The 18412-nt window shown below is 53.8% G+C and overlaps 1 protein-coding gene across 1 annotated transcript; it reads right to left on the bottom strand.

Moving 5' to 3' along the window:
- Positions 1 to 1455: 1455 nt before the first annotated feature.
- Positions 1456 to 17822, bottom strand: LOC102752953 (protein disulfide-isomerase A5-like; the record flags this gene model as incomplete). Its single annotated transcript, XM_006764905.1, has 5 exons — positions 17808 to 17822; positions 14583 to 14709; positions 11603 to 11690; positions 1754 to 1837; positions 1456 to 1501 (listed from the first exon to the last, which is right to left on the bottom strand). Coding segments are annotated over exons 1-5 (360 nt in total), but the record flags the coding sequence as incomplete, so codon positions are not given.
- Between the last annotated feature and the right edge of the window lie 590 nt (positions 17823 to 18412).

Below are 18412 nucleotides of genomic sequence, written 5' to 3'. Positions count from 1 at the left end.
TCAGGGGCTCTACCCCAATCCATATGGTCCTGTGGGCTTTGGGGTCCCTGGGACCAAGGATTTCCTCTCTCCATTAAAAACTGACCCTATACATGGCACAGCCCACCTCTCTGGCTTATTGACATAAAAAATCACAGAAGGACAAGATCGCACCCACCTAGTCTTTGTAAAGAGGTGGACAAAGGCCAGGACTTGGCCACCCCACTCAGGCCAGCTCAGACCTTCGGGGCTCCTTGCTCCGTTCCTGCTTCAACAATTCTGAGCAGCGGCCATCCCCTAGTACACACTCACAGCGCAGACTTCTCTGAGGCTGGCTAAACATGCACTGAACACAACCTCCAGGACAAAACAAAGCCTCCCCTTCCCATCACTGCAGAGGCACCTCCCCACCCCACCCAGCTAAACCTTGCTCCTGGGGAGCACGTGTTCTCTCCAAAGACTTCAGTGGAAGTCTTCACACAGAGTAAGAGGGGTTAAGCAACTCCAGTTGGTAGCATTGTCTCTAAGTGTCTAAGTGGGTGTTAAAATGAGTAATCAGGCTGAGTCTGTGTCAGGGAAGAGCTGCAGCAACTGAAAAGGAAGCAGCGTTAGTGGATAAACAAGAGATGGCAGGGAGGTGGGGGGAAGGGGCAGTGACAGCTGCTCAGACTGGATAGGAAGGGATGGAAGGAGACGCCGGTGGAGATAGGCAGAGAGAGAGGAGTACAGGGTCGAATCCAGTCTGGGAAGCAGGAAAGTCAGAACGCATGGGATTGGCAGATTTGGAAACGGGAGAAATGTGCGGCCCCAGCCAGGGCAGGGGATGTGGCCTGGACCACAGGTAAAAGAAGGCTGGTTTGAGGAAGGGAATGTGTATGGCGAAGGAGCAGAATCCAAGGGCAGGAGAAGGGCGCAGGGCGGGGCGGAGCAGCGGCTTGGTGATCACAGGACAGCACCTGCAGGTCACGGGCTCTCCACACTTATGTTCACTGATGTTTTTCCATCCGCTTCTAAATTGGATTTGGAGCAAGGAAAATCTCGGTGACATCGGCATCTCATCTGGAACAAGCTGCATCAACCCACATATGCCATCCTGCCGGTGTCCTGCAGAGCGCGCTAACCTGGGCACAGCCAGCCCCCTCCAGCCCGTGGGCAGCCACTGTCGACACTGCTGCAGAGGTGGGGGAGGGGGCCTTGAGGCCACAGGGAGGGGAGACCAGGCCTCTGGAGGGGAAAGGCTTGACGTCACTGCTGATGGAGGCACAGACTAGCTGTGAGGCTGGTCATCCTTATTGTGCTAAGAGCTACAAACTTCCACAGATATTTTGCTGACATTCGCTCGAGAGATAAGACTCCCTCAGGTCCCCCAGAAGAGCTATTTGTGCTCTCTGCCCTTCCTTCTCTCAGAGAGAAGCTGCCAGACTTTTGGCATCCATTCAGATACAGCTCTGCTGAGAACGAGGGAGGTAAATTTACCTTAAATGTCACAGCTCGGTTATATTCAGTGTGAAATGCACCGTCCCTGTCAAAAGAGAGAACAAGGTGTTAACTACAGGAATGGTTGTGAAGAGACCTACCTTTGGTTTCCTGCAGCATCTTAATAAGATTCAGCTATTGAACAGAGTTCAAGATGTTTTTAAATGAAATAACTGTAAACAGGAAAAAAAAATCATTCCGGAAGAAAATTGATCTACCTAAAATCGCTGTGCACTGAGAATACCAATGAAAGCTTTCAGCACTTACTTGGAAATTGGAAATGACCACGTGTACTTACTGGTAATGGAATAATTCGACCTTTTTGTCCTTTGGGCTCAGGTCAACTTTCATCTTCTTGCACAATTTTCTACTCTCTGTGTCACTGAAAGACACAAACGCCGGGAACCATCGGTAACCTGTGGTCCTCACAGAGGTGTTGACAGAGTAAAATCTGCTGGTAGCCTCAGAATAAGGCAGGTAACTTGGACTTCTCCATAGCGAGAAAGGACCTCACTGGAGACGGGTTCTCAGAGAACCGGAGGGAGGAGAGGACCCAATGCGAGGTGACTGATCAGGAAAGATGGGCCAGCAGACGGGGAGGCTGTACCACTGGGTGTCAGGTACAACCCAGGGAGGTCCAGATAAAGGAAGTGCCCCAGAAGCTTACGGGGTGGACAGCCCATTCTAAGAAGAAAAATACACGCAGTATAGATCAGTGGTTCCCAATCCTGGCTGCGCATTACAAGCTCCTGGGGAAGTTTAAAAAATACTGATTTCCTGGGCCTGCCCAGATCATTCCTTCAGAGTCTCTGCCTGGGGCCCAAGTACATTTGTTTTTCAAGCTCTAATGTGTGCCATATGCCACCTGCTATAGACCATCTGACCAGGAAAAGAGGAAGACGTTCTACGATGCTGAAAGCATTATGACATCTGACCAGGTATGGACAAAAGCCAAAAGGAGAAAGGGGAAGCTTCGGTGAAGGGCTGGAGTCTGTAATCTCGCCCTCTCGCAATTCTAATAAAAAATGTCTGTTGGGTGCCGTTCACTGTGTACAAAGTGTGCAGGCACCATCTCATCTAGTCCTTCCTGCTAGACTCATGGGCCTCAAAGTGTGGCCCCTGACCAGCAACCCAGCCTCACTTAGGAACCTGTTAGAAATACAAACTGTCATCCCCCTCCCAGACCTTCTGAATCAAAACTCTGAGAATACTGGTGTTTCTGGTGTTGTTTTTGTAAAATATTTTTATTGATTTTTAGAGAGGAAGGGAAAGGGAGAGAGAGACATTGATGTGAGAGCAAAACATTGATTGGCTGCCGCCTGCATGCCCCTACCAGAAATTGAGCCCCCATATAAGCATGTGTCCTGACTGGGAATCAAACCAGCAACCTTTCGGTGCACGGGAGGATGCCCAACCAAGCCACACCAGCCTGGGCTGCATATACTGTTTTAAGGAACCTTCCAGGTGATCTGATGATGCCACCATCCTGCACTGGCTCTTACTCTCCCCAAACTCCAGGTGTGGCTTCCCGGTGCCCTCCACTAGCCTCCACTGCCCTCCTACACAACCTCACCACACCCAGCCACTTGTGCCCAACAGCCAGCCAAAGGCAGCCAGCCACCCCATCCCCGCCCCTGCTCCTTGCTGCAGGGCCCTCTCCTCATTCTGTGTGGAATCAGGGAGGGTATGTTGGTCACCCAACCTCCACTGGTCTCCGCTGACTGTCTGCGCTGCACGAGAAACTTTGTTCTGCCAGGTATGACAGCCACCTGAGGGAAGTCCCTTCACCTCCCACCTGTTTACATACCTCACCACCTTCTACAGCCATCAGCTTCCCACAGCTGTGCACCAGCCCCAGAACAGATGGACTAATGAACCCATTCAGCTCAATTCTAAAAGCAACGCTCTTCAATGCACAAGCAGAATTGCGGGGCTTCATTTTAAATGTAAATATACGATCTGCAATTCAGGAAGCATGGCCTTTCCCTCCCCACTCAGTCCTGCCTGTGGCGGCCATCACAGTGGCCACTGCAGCTTGCGGCCTCAGGCCTCAGAAATGCATGATGAATCCAAAAAGGAGAGGCTAATGGCACTGCAATGGCTGCTCCTCCAAGGTGGCGAGGGCATTTTAAAACAGGGAGTCCAGAAAGAAGGGAGAAGCTGGGGTGGGAAGGAGACCCAGAGAGCTGAGAGCATAGCTCAGAAGGCCACTGGAGGGGCAGCCCACGGCATCCTCGCTGGAAACCCTACCCTCAAGCCCCGTGGGGATGCCATACCTGCCTCCACCCACTACGGCTACCACAGTCTGGTCTGCCCATCCCGCAGGCTGAGGTGAAGCCTCGCTGACAGGCAGCAGGTTCGATTGGGAAGAACTGTGTCTGAGGTGCCCTTTCCCTGCCTGAGTTAATTCCCCAGAAGAGAGGGCTCGACTCAGGATGCTGACAACCGCTCACTCAGCACTTTCCGAGGCCAGCTTCATTCTGCTGCACTCAACTGTCCCTGTGACCGCCTACTGTCCACTCAACTGCACCGACAAACAGCGTCAGGAGCTGGAACCAAGTCCCGGTGGGCCCACCCTGCCGCGCCTGTGGTGGGCACTCAGACTGCAAGGCAGCCTCTGCAGGGGAGAAATGCCACCCCATGCTGGCTCTCTCTTCTGCCAAGTTGGCAGCCTCTTCCTGTGACTTTCATGAAGCAGAGAGAGGAGTGACGGGGCTCAGAGTCATTGCAACCCAACCCCTGCCTGCCGGGCTGACCCCCTCCCTGGGAAAGTCTGCCGCAGCCTGAGACCCCCGTGAACCCAGCAGGCTTAGGAGTAATGCTGCCAACCCACCAAACAACGTGGCTGGGTGGACCTGGGAGGCCAGCGGTCATCCAGCCTGTTTCTCAGTGTGGATCCTGCTGCCTGAGGCTCCGACTCCAGTCAAGCCAATCACAGCTCTGTCTGTGCCACAGGACTCCTTGTTGCACACTCCACACAACCCTCTTCCCTCCTGAGGTTCTAGACACTGACCAAGGATTCTCTCCTCTCCCCTGCCCCTACACACACACACACACACACACACACACACACACACACACACACACACACACACACACACGCACGAATGTAAATGCACACATTCTTCCTGTCCCCTCTGAGCACCTCCGCCACCCCCTCCAGCACCCCCTTCCCTGCTGTCTCTCTCGGCCATGCATCTCCACATCTGGCAAATGCATCTCCACATCTGGCCAATGTGTGCACTGACTGTCGCCCCATCAAAAATGTTTGCTCCATGAGGGCGAGGGCTTTGTGTGTTCACACTGTTTCCCCAGGGTTACAACAGCAGCTGGCACAGAGCGGGCCCTCTGTAATCACCCGAGTGAGCGAGGCCCTGATTGACGCTGTCCTGCTACTGCTGGGAGGAGCCCTGCACCGCTGGCTTCCTGGGCTCTGGGCTCTGGGCTCTGTCCGCTGAGCTCCAGGAATCCTGCCAGGTGACACTTCCTGCTGGTGCTCTCTCAGGTCGGCTCGCTTCCCTCCAACAGTTGTTTGTGTGTGTGTGTGTGTGTGTGTGTGTGTGTGTGCGCGCGCGCGCGCACGCACACGCTAATCATGCAGTACAGACAATATAAGTCCTAAGAGTTTAAGGAGAGAGAAATTACCAACCTCAGGGACTTAGAAGGATCTTGGTTGAGAGATTAGACACAATTAATTGATCTTCTGGCTACCTCCTGCTGTCCCTCCCTTCCCCTGCCAGGGACTGAGCCTCTGGAGCGGGGAGGAGACACGAGCAGGGAGCAAAGGAACGAGATGCTTTGCTGGAATGGAGAGGGAGGCAGAAAACCGCCATGCATCACGGAGAGTGGACTGGCCATGCAAAGGGCCTCCCTGCCACTCTGTCTGCTGGGGATGCAGGAGCCAGGCCTCCCTCTGCCCAGTTACTCACCCACCTTCCCTGGCTCTCCTCTACAGAGAATGTGGACAGATTTCAGAGGCCTGTGCACACTTTGCACACTTCCCCCCTAACCCTGGCCCTGACAGATGCGTGCGCATGGACATTTCCTTGGAATTTGCTGGGGAGTGGCTGGCTGGGAGTGCGGAGTGGCTGCAGTGGGTGTGTGGAGCCATGCTGGTCATCCAGGAGGCTGGCCATGCCCGCTCCTGGGGATCAGACCCAGAGATGATGGAGGCGTGAGGGAGGCGGGAAGAAATGGGTACTGGAGGCTCAGGAAGGGGGGATGTGGCTTCCACAAGTCGCAGTCTGAGTCCCAGACCCTCCCTGGAGGCAGGCCCACCTGCCAGCTGGAGTGACTGATGGCTTCCAGATCTGGCTCTGCCATTCGCCAGCCTGTGACCTCTGGCGGGCCTTGGTTTCCCGAGCTGCAAAATGTGAGAGTTGTGCAGGTGAGCTGAATGGAGCCTCTAACTCCTCTATGAGGTCAAGTATTACTAACGCACCAAGGCAGGCTGCCTATATTCTGACGGATGAACCAGGAGCCAGGACCCAGGACAGAGGTGGAGACTCAGAAAGATCTAAGCCTCCGTCATCTCTCTCCCAACCCCCTGACCAGATCCTCACTCCTGCTCATGCCCACACAAAGCCGGGCAGCCTCAGCAGCGGGGAGAAAGCACACTGCACTAAGAACCTGGCCTTGGCCCCTGCCTGTCTTGGCCACTGGGTACCCTTGGCTAACGCAGCCTTCCTGGGTTCCATCTCCCCATCAAAGAAAGGGTACATCTCTTTCTCCCATCAACCCCGTCTGACGTGGCGGGATTCCGAGCAGATGGGCCTGTCACCCCTGAGGTTGGTGGGAGAGGAGAGGTAGAAAGTGCCCTCACTTCAGTGACATAAAAAAATTGGAGCTAAGGAGCAAATGAGCAAGAAATACTGTCAGAGTGACTTCTAGATGCCAAATACCAAGGGCAATATGAACGGATGTAACTGGAGGACACGGGCGGCAGACAGAACAGTCCTGGAACAGCTGGCCTAACCTTGGGCAGACCTTGGTGGCCAGGTAGTGCTCTCTGATGAAGGGGCCTGCTGCATATAGCAGGGATCCTCCCAGGTCTGGCTGTCCCTACCTCAAGAAGGCACAGGGTAAAGTATGAATTACACAGCACAGCTAGTAAAAGTGATGGGAACAGAGGGAGATAAGTGTGCCTTCTCCTCCTCCACCTGCCTCCCCAGCTCCTCAGCGGGGGACGTGCCACCCCAAGGAGTGCCTGCTAACGGGCTGGGAAGTGTCTGAAGACACATCAACACAGCTCTCGCCTGGGAGTCTCCTCTAACGCACAGTAAGTCGTGTTAAACATGCTTACACAGAAGGGAGCAAATGCTAAACTCAAATATTCTTTATAAGAAAAGCTAAGACTTCAAAATATGTTATGCCCACGCTGGCAGGCCCTAAATCCTGGATCTGGGAAGACAGCGCTGCTCCAGGGGAAATAAGGCAGATGGGAGACAGAGCAGGGGAGAAGGAAACTGTGGTTAGGTAATGACCTTGACCCTCAGAAAAGAAAGCAGAAAGTAGGGAGAGGGCAGCCTCAGCCCGGTGAGAATCCGCCCCAGGAATTAGCATCCCAAGCCCAGCTCCTGCCTGCTGGCCCCGGCTCAGCTGCCCAGACAGCAGCACTCGGCCAAGGCCCAGCCCGATGCCAGGCTGCGGGGCACGGAGGGAATACTAACTCTCTCTCTCTCCCTCTCTCTCTCTCTCTCTCTCCAGACACACACACACACACACACACACACACACACACACTTAGCCAGACAACCACCAGCAGCCAACCCGAGCGTGGCTGCCGAGGCCTGAGCCAGGAGGTGGAGTGAGGGGCAGGGAGAGCTGACAGATTCCTGGACAGAAGCCACACACCCTACAGACACCTCACAGCAACAAGTTGCTGGGGCTGGGAGGGGACCCACCGGGAGGGCTGTGTGTGCCTGCAGGCACGTAGGCACCGGTTGAGAGGAAAGCGCCAGAAAAACGAGAAAAAGAGGGAAAGAAACATCCACATGGAGACAGGAGGAAAAAGATCAAAAGAATGGGCATCAGGGACCAGAGCAGGGAAGAGGCGGCAGAAACTAGTAAGGGACAGAGAACAAAGCAGGAGACGGGAGAGATGCTCAGAAGGAAGGATTGGAAAGGTTTAAGGGGCAGATACCCAGAATGGGGAGAGACGCAAAGGAAAAAAAGGCCCCAAAGACTGGAAGACAAAAGACTTACACACACACACACACACACCCTGCACACCAAGTCTGGCAGCTTCTGGGAGATTCTGAACTACGCTATTTAGGGATGAGCCCGGACTCCAGGGCAGGCCTCCTGACCTGCAGGCGTGCAAATTCCACTGCACCCGGCACTTCTTCAGGGTCGGAGCCAAGCACCCACGAGCCGGGGCTGACTCTCCAGCCCAAAACTTCCCTCAGAGGCACCCTCACAACCACCAAAGGCTCCTCACCCAAGAAAAGGCTGCTGAGGAACAAACACACCGCTTCCCCCTCCAGCTTCTTGCAAGTCCTGAACAGCCCTGCCCAGATGAAAAGTAACGACAGCAGCACAGGGTCTCCCCTCTCAGTTCTATTCCGGAAAGAGCTTCCATGGAACCAGGAAGAAGAAAGAATTATTGTCCCATTTCACAGACGAGGAAATGGACCCAGGGTAACTGTCCTACTCAACATCATGGAGCTAAGAAGCAGCAAAGCCGACCCTTCAACCAGCCTCTGCCATCGTGCCACGCACATCCTGACACCGCTCACCAGAGTTCTGTCTTCCCTCACCCTCGAATGCCCCCCCCCCCCCGTTCCCTTCACCTGCTCCTCAAGGGGGAGAAGCAGAGGAGGCTGTTCCCTCCTGACCTTCCTATCACCCCCCTCCAGGCCCTGGTGTCCCCATCCCAGCCTCTGAGACCGCTGGCAGGGCAGGAGGCAGAGCCGGAGAGGACAGGAGTGGGGAACCTCGGAGGGCCTGCGGGAGGGAGGGGCGCTCTGGCTGCCCACCTGCTAGTTAACAGCTGCTGAGATAAAAAGCGAGCAGACGTTGGCTTGGCTCCGTTCCACCCCCTTACTCCACTGCAGACGGCAACAGAAAGCTTTCCTGAGCTGCGTCTGCCCATTCCCAGAGCGTCTCTTTCAGATTCATAAACACAGACGGAACGCATTTAGGACAACAGCGAGAGCTGTCATTGCAGGGCCCAGGAGTTACATGGTCGGGTCCCCTAATGATTTACGGGGCACGTTCGGAAGTGTAGGAGCGGGGGTGGCTGAGCAGAGGGCAGAGCCAGCTGGTGCCCTGGGAATCTCATGTGACACTGGTCCGTGAGAAGTGCTGCCCAGGGTGGCCTGCGAGGACCGGAGCCAAGTTCTGTCCGTGGGCTGTTCTGGGAAGATGTAGCCACACTCTGCCTCTGATCTCAAACAGAGACTCCTGCTTCCAACATAATCCATTATAGCTCCTCAATCCACCTACTTCTCTAAACCATTTTAAAAGCTACTTAACATTTCAGTTTACACTCCCTCCTACAAGGATATGTGGAGTGGCAACTACGTGCATGAAACAATCTATCCCTTTGTCTTAAGGTTACCTTTTAAGCGCTAAGGCGCCCTCTTCTCCTGTTTTCATTTAGCACATCAGTCACAGGATTCTTTCTCCCATTGGCACTTTAACATGTCTCTGCATGAGTCCTGCGTTCTAATCGCCTCAGTCTCTCTCCACACACTAGTCTGGTCCCATTTAGTCTTGCCCGTCCAGGGAGCAGAGCAGGACTGTGCCTGCCCGGCCACCATCCAGATGACCCCAAGCAGTGCTGGGCCCACACCACACCTCCGGGGAAAGCCAGGGCACTTTAAAGACCTGACACTCTGAGGTATTTGCCCCAAACTTGAACTCTACCGCCTCTGTGAAGCTTTCTCAGCCTTTCCAGACAAAATTAAGTGACAACACAGATAGCCTCCATTTACAGCACCTTTCACCTGGACTGTAGTCTGCCTCCTCCTGGCACAGAGGACACCGCTATTCTTGAGGGGGACGGGGGACACGATACTGTGCACCTCAAAGCACACAGTAAGTGCTCGGGAATGTCTGCTGAGTGGATCCAGGTGGATGGAGCAACATCAAAGCTCTTCTGCCCACTTCTGCCACCTGCAAGCCTCACAAGACCCCCGTGATAAGGCCTCATTGGGCAGAACTGGCATCATCTTCAGCTGTGGAGAGTCCGAAGCACCTGTCCTCTCTAATAGACTTTGGCGCTTTGCCAGTCACGGAATGTACGCCTGGCGAGCTACTGGAGACAGCGACACATCTGGAAGACAGAAACACTTCCAGACCAGGGATGGACTAGAATTCACCAATGGCTACAATCTCACCAATAGAGCAGTGGTTCTCAACCTTGGCTGCACATTAGAATCACCTGGGAATCTTTTTAAAATCCTGATTTCCGGGCCTCATCCTCCAGAAATTCTGTTTCTTTGTTAGTAATGTTGTGGCCCCATGCCATAACAAAGAAACAGAATTTCCGGAGGATGGGGCCCAGAAATCAGGATTTTAAAAAGATTCCCAGGTGATTCTAATGTGCAGCCAAGGTTGAGAACCACTGGTCTAGAGGGTAGTCTCGTCCATTGAGTTGGTGCTTCAGAATACCTGGAGGTGTGAGGCCAGGCATGCGTGCGTGCGCACATACACACATGGCTTCAGCAAACACTGCTGGGCTAACACGTCAGCGGGTCTTACCCGGTGCTCTGTCAAAATAGGAATCTCCTTCAGTCCTCTCCAGCCATTGAGGCCATGAAGTTCATTTGCCAAACAGCCATTTAGGACTCAGATTGCAGGGGAAGAAAATTGCACTGGAGTGGAGCCCATGAAAGCTCATTTAACCCACAGGGTAGTAGCAAGGCTTGTGACTCAGGCAGGGCCAGCTACATCCAAGGTCAAAGACCTTTATGGGCCACTCAGGAAAAGAGCTGCCTCTTTCCAGCAGAACCCCACCTCTTCCCTAAACGAACTAACCGGAGTACAACACCCTTGAGTACGATTCTCCTTTCCCCTCCTCTTCCCAACTCCACGCTCCTGACAAACCCCAAGTCCAGGTGAGCAGTGACTGGACAAAGAGGCTCTGGAGACACCTCTTGTCCTGTCAGAAGGACATGTAAACGCTGCTACCCGCCAAGTGCAGCACAGTGCCTTGCATATAGCTAGTGCTCAATAAACGTGTAAAGGGAAAGCCTGTTCTTAGCTATCTGTTTTCCTATGTTCATTCACTCTCTGCGTGTCTTTCTGTGCTTCTGCCAATCTACGCCAACTTGGGAGCTAATGATATGACAAGAGGTGTGTATAAATATAGTCCCTGCAGCAAAGCACTGAACACAGAGAGATGTGGAAATTATTCCTAATGATGGGGAGGAAAGGGAAGCTGAGCACACCCTGCACTCCAGCTTCCAAACTCAAAGAATCAGGGGAATTCCACCAACAGGCCCTTCCCCACCCTAAGAAGTAGCCTCTTTCCATGGGCTCCCTCCCGGGGGCGGCACTCAATTCCGACAGGAAAATCCCTGAGAGGAGGGAGGTGAGGATAGAGGAAGAGGGGGAGGGTGGGAGTAGAGGGGAGAGGAGCTCACGGCACTGGGACAGGTGGGGTAGGGGTGGAGACACAGCTAGAGGAGAGAGCTGGAAGGGCTAAGCCACCTGATTCATCTAATGGCATCAGCTTGGAAGCCAAGGGAGCAGGCAGGTCAGCCAACTGATTCCACCGCCTTGGGCCGCAGGGAGAGGAGACCTCTGTTACTGGCCTGGACGGGGGTAAAGCCCAGGTTCTTGCTGCCAAACACCCTCCCCCACAAGCAGACTTGTGGGTCACCCTGAAAATCACCTTGCCTCTCTGGGCACTAAGGCCCCATCTATAAAACAAGGCCCCCTCTGCCACCAACAAAATCAAGTGACACAGTAAAACATAAAAGCTCTCCGGAAGAAGGGAAGACGGACAGACAGAGGGAGAGCCAGAACTGCCTCCTCCAGGCCACAGGTGACCCTGCCAGGCTGCCAGGGAGGTCTTTCCGCAGCGTCTCTCCATCCCATCCTCTCTTCAGAGTATTAATCAGGGACAAGTCCCACCCCCACTGGCCACAGCCTCCAAGCCCCATGCCCTCCAGCCACGTGCCACGTCCCCAGAACATACCCACAGTCCACCCAGCAGATGGTGCCTTGTCCTTTCACTGCCTGGGCCACAGTGGACAGTAACCTGAGATGACTTTCAGCTGCAGCCTCTGTAAAAAACAACAACCAAATATTAAACATCTGTGCCCAAGGACACCAGGCCATCCTGCCATCTTCTCTTGGGGGCAGGGAAGGAAGGAAGAAAGGAGACCAGTCCAGAACCCCTGTTAAGATATCGTCCCGGTGACCAACAGTTCTGGGAGGATCGCCCAGCTCATTCCAGGAACCCCTGCTCCCGCCACATTCCTGGGCCCTTCCTCATGGACAGAGAGCCCCCACGTAAGCCACGCCTCCTGTAAGCCACGCCTCACCCCTCACTCCTCCGAGCGTCTCTGAGCAAAATAGGTAACTCCCGGGAGCGTCTCTGACTCACTACCTTTCTGGGACAAATTTTGAAAATTTTATAACCACATAATGACAATTCTGTAACTGAAGTGGGAAATGAGTTGGCCAATTCCACCCTTGTCTGTCCTTGGACCTGATGAGGGCAGGGGCCCGATCCTTCCTTCCTGTGTCCATCACACACGCATCTAGTGGCCCTCGGTACAACCTGGCGATCAGATGAAGTTTACGTGTGACACTAGTCTCCGACAGACAGATGCCAAGTGTACCCACGTCAGATGTCATAGCCCACTTCCCGGGAAATGGCAGGGGAGGAACTGGGCTGGGCCATACCTCGGGCGTCAGCTGCAGGACCGCAGACCAGGCCTTGGGCAGGATGGAGTGGACATGAGAAAGGAAGAGTGCTTTGCTGGGCCAGGTGCCAACTCCTGTGAGTCTGGGCAAAGCACCTGGAATCTATTGTAGGAGGGCAGGTTCTTGGGGACGGAGCCTCTGTGGCCAGGATTTAGCACGGCCAGCCTGCAAGTTCCCACTGCCGAGTGGCTGTGGCCAGTGTGTCACCTCCCCCTGCCATACCTGTGAGCGCATGTGCAAGGCCTGCCAGGCAGACTCTGGTGGGGAGAGCAGTCTGCTGCCTTCCCCCTCTGATACGTTCCAAAGTCAAGCAGACATTGTGTCTGAATTATTTGCCTCCACAGATCTCCTTTTCTAGTGCGGAGAATGGTAGCTGTTTGTGAACACAAAGCATGCGGAGCCTTTATGGAAGTGAACAAAAAGCATCATTCTAGAACGTGCCAGGAGCCCCACCAGGGCACCAGGAGGAGGGCGTGGTGGAGGGGGAAAGGCCATCGCTCAGCAGGCAGATGGGCTCTGGGGAGCGGGGGAGGGAAACTGGAGTAGAGGGATAGATAGGCAGCACCCCGCCCCTAGCCCTGCGGAAAGGGATCCCTGCCTGGAAGGACAGGAGGGGAGAAACCCAGTTACTGTGCTGCCCTGAAAGCCCACGCACAGTCACAAGTCTAGTGACAGGCCTGGGAGGAGGCAGGAAGGTAGGAAAACCACCCACAGCCACTGCCAATGCAGGGAGGAGCCGGCACGCGGGAAGCATGAGACCACACTTGGGTGAGGCTGGAGAGAAAATAAGACCTCTGGGCCCTGCCTCCTGCCCTGCAAGCCCCATCTGGAGACCCCATCCACCTTCCCACCCTCTAGCTAACCAAAACCATTCCCTGGTGGCAGAGCCCTCCCGTCCCTGCAGAGGTAACACATCGCTTCCTCCCTCCAGCAGAAGAAACAAGCAGAGGTGGAGCAGAGACCAGCTCGACTGACCAGCTTGAACGGCGTCTACTAGCTGCGAGGCCTCAGACAAGTCAGCTGCTCTCTCTCAGCTTCAGCTCCTCCCTCATAACCTGGATCTTATCTGACAACCTGCGCTGCCTCCCTCCTGGCAGAGGAGCAAAGGGGACCGTCCTGCAGAAGGTCCTCAAGGCGTCCTTGTATGATGATGAGCTTCCGTGGCGGGACGTACCCAGAGAGGAGCCAAGTGTGCTCCCACACCGACAACCGCCAGCTCCAGGAGCACCCACGGGGTGAGCCACGCTTATCAGGGCCCTACACCCAGGCCTCAGGAGCAGCTCTGCTTCTCCCTGGCCTCAGTTTACCCCTGTTCCTGACAGCAGAGAAATGTTAGTCACATGCTGGGGTCCCAACAACAACCTCAGAGAGCATCTGCCAGGCTGCAGAAGACCAAGGAGCAGCATGTGCCAGGGTGCTGGGAGAGTGCAGGCTCCAGGAGGGACACACGTCCAAAACATCCATCAGCCCCAGTGTAAACGAGTGTCAAGGATGAGCTGCAGGGAGAGCTGTGCCCGGAACTGGCCCAGCCACTGGCTATTGCTTCTCCAGGGCACGGAGAACTTGGCATCCTCAGAAGCAGCGAAAACACTTAACTGTGCTGGAATAATATCAACAGTCTGATGTTCAAAGTCACAGCCAGGAGCTGAGCAAACCTCTCTCCATCCACTCTGCCCTCGTCAGTCCCAAGGTCAGCGGAGGCAAGCTGCTGCTCCCACGCCCCCTTAAGCCGCCCTGAGCCCAGTCCAAACTCAGCCTTGTGTTCCAATCCCAGAGTAGGACAGATGGGGGCCAGGCAGGGTCAGAGCTGCCAGCCTGGGTGCATGTCCCCAAGCCTGGGACCAACTCAGCTGGCGACGGGCCGGCCCAGGCTGTTCGTCAACAGCCCTGGAGAAGCATGCCCTGGCAGGGCTGGCCCGTGCCTGTGCAGGAAGTTAGAATGTCCATCCCCAGTGTCCACAGTCCTCTGCCCTCCTTCACACTCATGCCCTCTCCTGAGGCAATGAGGCTTTTTCTAAGAAACACTCATAGGAAGGAAGTGAATGACCTCTCAGGGATCCCAGATCAGCAGAACTAACGCCCCTCCGGGCCTCTGCCATCTCCCGTGGAAAGCGGACAAACACGGTGTCCCTAGGACCCTTCCTGACTGGCCGTTGGTCCTAAGGTCTCCGTCTCCCACCTCTGGCCCCTCTCATTCCCTTCCTATCGCATGCCCTCCCCAACAGGTGACCCAGATGGGCACTCACCGGATTTGGAGTAAAGCACCAATACATTATTCCGGGTCCTGAGAAGTTTTTTCAAGTCCTTGGGGTCAGAGATCCTCTCGATGAGCGAGGAGACCTTTGTGGAGCACAGCCATCCTGGCAGGATGACCTGCAAATGAAGGAGACAAGGACGGTGAGCCCCGGGTCCCGGCCAGGCCTGAGGAAGAACAGGTGCCCACCGACCTGCTGCCTATAGCTTATCTCACTTCAGAGGGATGAGGGCACACCAACCCTTCTCAGGAGACTAGAGCTGCCCTTCACCTCATCCTCTCGCCAAGTCACCACACACCCCAAGACACTTCCCTGTCCACTCTCAGTCTCCACGTCCCTCTCTTCTCCATGCACTTTCATAACGTTGCATGGGCTGCATACAACACAAGCATGTGCGTGGACGTACCTGCCACCCGCTCAATCAAGACCTCTCTCGGACGCCAGTGTCTACATGCTACACTGCATCACACGCCGGAGCAATGCGAAGACTCCATCCCACTCAGAAGCACCGAAACACAAAATCCACAGAGAAATAAGGTCACCTCTGAGGTTCAGGATGGGAATGGATGGTGAGGGCGTTTCTGCTTGCCCTACTCAGCCAACGATCGCAGGAAATAAGCCAACGAAAATGAGCGGATTGTCCCCAAGAAGCCTGCAAACCTTGGGCACCGGAGGTACCAGGCACCTCCACAGGCATGTGTAAGATGAAAGCAGTGTGTGTGTGTGTGTGTGTGTGTGTATGTATGTATGTGGGTGTGTGTTAAGCACATGAATAAGGAGAAGTCACACAGCAGATCCCCTCACCCAGCCCACACAGCTGGCCAACAGCCCCTTGCCTGGTTGGCAGAAGGCACAGGGGTTACTACATGTCCACTAAAAACAGATACGCTCTGCTGGGAGACACCAGGCAGAGGGTGGGAGTGTGGCCCTGAGAGAAAAGAGGAGATTAAGGGAAGTCTATGAACTAAACCTTGAGATCAACCATCCGCATGAGCCCCATCCCCTAGCACCCCCCTTTCCAGAATGCTGCCAGTCTTGTTCCCCCAGGCAGGAGATTAGAGAATTTTTCTCTGGGTAAACTGAGAAGCACAAGAAAAACAATCTAAAGACAGTGACTTGGAGATCCTGCCATGGAACAGCTGAATTCCCACTCCAATTCCTACTGTGAGGTGCTCTCAGTAAACAAGTGCCCTCCACCCCTCCCCACACTCAGTCTCTGATCATGTGCTAGTTAGTGCCTTGCTCTTCAATACACACAGATAACGAGGTTCACCAGATATCTGAGGAAAGCCCTTAACATAAAAGGGACGAAAACAAACCAATGGAAAGATGAAACTAAAACTAAAAACAGCCAAATTAAAGCACAAACAGCCACATTAAAGGAACTCCAGAAACAGAAGAAAATAGACAGGAAATTATCAAAGAAATAATTTGAGAAAATACCCCAGAATTGAAAGATGCAAGCTTTTCAGTTGAGAGGGCTCAGCATCAAGAATAAAATTAACTCTCACCAAAATACATCTGTGCAAACATGCAGAACACTGCTGACAAAGAGCAGATGTGTGTTTCAAAGAAAAGCACACACACCACATATAAAAGACCAGGAGTCAGAACTGGCGTAAGGCTGGTCATCAGCACACTGGAAGACAGCGAAGCATCGCCTTTGCGATTTTCAGGCAATGCGGTTTCCAACTGGAATTCTATCACCAGCCAAACTGTCAATGGTGAATACAAATTTACTCAGACTTCAGATCTCAGATGTGCACGATTTACCACCAATGCACTTTCTCAGGAAGCTACTAGAACTCATGCTCTACCCAAACAAGATGTAAATAAAAAATGACAAAGACATGGAATCTGGGAAACAAAGGATCCAAGAGAGGAAAGAGGCAAGAATAACTACCATACTGAGGGTAAAGAGAAGTCCGGGACAACTGTCCAACAGCCGACAGAGCAACCAGCCCAGAATGGAGCCAGGACAGAGAAATATGGAGGAATGTGGTCAATAAAAAGAGGCAACTGTAGATTACCTGATACGCTTAATCATATTGATCAGGGAAACTGTCTGACCAAAGTTACACAGCTAATGAAAAGCAGGGCCAGGACCCGAACCCCAGTCTCTCTCTTTGATCCCATGCCCTCTCAGTCCACTGCCTCTTTGCAGCCAGAAGTCTTGAGTTGAGTCTGAGCTCTGCCACTCAATAGCTAAGATGGCTAAGCAACATCCCCCAACCTTCCAGAGGCTTAATGCCTCTCACATCTGACATGGAGATAATAACACCGCCCTCATGGGACTGCTGGAAGGATAAAATGGGATAACTTATCGAACATACTTTATAAATCATAAAGCACTCCAATAGCATCGTTACCATAATACGTAATACAAATTTCTATCTCAGCAGAACAGAAGACAGAAATGTAGCCACATTCTAGTGCTTCTAAATATAATCTGCCATTAGGTTTCAAGGTTCTTTCTCCCCAGGGTGAAACCATCCAGGAGGAGGAGTTGAGGAATGGTCTCTCCCTCATTCTGCCTGGCCAGAGCTGTGGACAAGGCCTACAGACCACGGCCCTTAGGCAGCCCACCTTAAGAGCTCACCAAAAAGTTAGTTCCACTTTATTGTTACGTGTTATTTAGTTTACTGCTCCCAGAAAACGAATGGACTTCAGACTAAAGAGTTCATAGCTCAACGCACATGACTAAAGGAAAAAAGAAAAAAAAATCTGTTGGAAAAACACACTGACTCTGCTCTGGTTTTAATCCTCAGATAATCTGCAGTGAAGAAAAACAACTACCTTTGCCCAGTGCCTGGGGATTCTGACCTGTGGACCAGCCCTCCTGAAACTGGCAGGCATCTGTGCTTCTGGAACTGGGGAGAAGGAAAAGGGGTGGTGTGGGGGAGGGCGCGGGACAGCCCAGTGCCTGCCTGCCCAGGCAGCACGGTGGCGTAGCTGGGCGCAGCGACAGCCGAGTCTACAACAGAAACCACAAGAGCTGACCCACAGCTTCCTTCCTATAAAACTCAGAGAGTCCCTCAGGTCATCTAAACATCGGCCACCCCCGAGCAAACAAACCACGGCCCAGGCCCAGCCAGCCACCAAAACCTCTGACCCAGTGCTCACCCTCACACAGCAGAGAGCTGAAGCTCAATGAGAGACACACCGAGTAATTGCCTCTGCTCGAACACCATCACCGGGCATGACACTGGGGCTTACATGGGCACTGCCCATAGCCGGTCTTCATGGAGGGTCTGTCTCCTCCCCACCTCCCCATCCCTACCCCAGCCCCTAGACTGGAGCTAGTTCTGGAGGACAGGGCCCAGAACAGCACCTGGCCCCTTGCAAGCACAGGAACTGTTTGTCCAGCCTAATAAACATGACAAGGCACACTGGTTACCATCCTGGCCTCTGCCGAGATCACCGCTAGGAGCACATTACACAGTGAGTCCATGGCAGCTCTCGGGAGACCTGGAAGGGACCGCTGACACCAGGCCAACCACAGCACAGCCAGTGAGGGCCTGAGTGGGAGCACGGCGGGCGGCGGGAGAGGGCAGGTGGGGCCAGGCTGCGGGTCTTGAAAGCCTGGCTCCTAGAGAACTGCATTTGGCCATGACCTCAGACTGGGCAGCCACTAGGAAGCTGGAGGTGGAGGGACCAGCTGGGTGGCTGCCCAAGTGGAAAGAAATGGGTCAATCCAAGAGTCTTGGGGAAAAACAACAGAACTCAATGACTATTCCTATGTAAGCAAGGAAGAGAGAAGAGGCTAAAATGACCCCAAGGATTCTGGGCTAGGAGCCGAACAATAGCCCAAAATGGAAGAA

This window comes from Myotis davidii, unplaced genomic scaffold, assembly GCF_000327345.1.
Source record: "Myotis davidii unplaced genomic scaffold, ASM32734v1 scaffold841, whole genome shotgun sequence".
NCBI lineage: Eukaryota > Metazoa > Chordata > Mammalia > Chiroptera > Vespertilionidae > Myotis > Myotis davidii.
The sequence above is the reverse complement of the archived record's forward strand: the minus strand, read 5'-3'. Positions and strand labels throughout refer to the sequence as shown.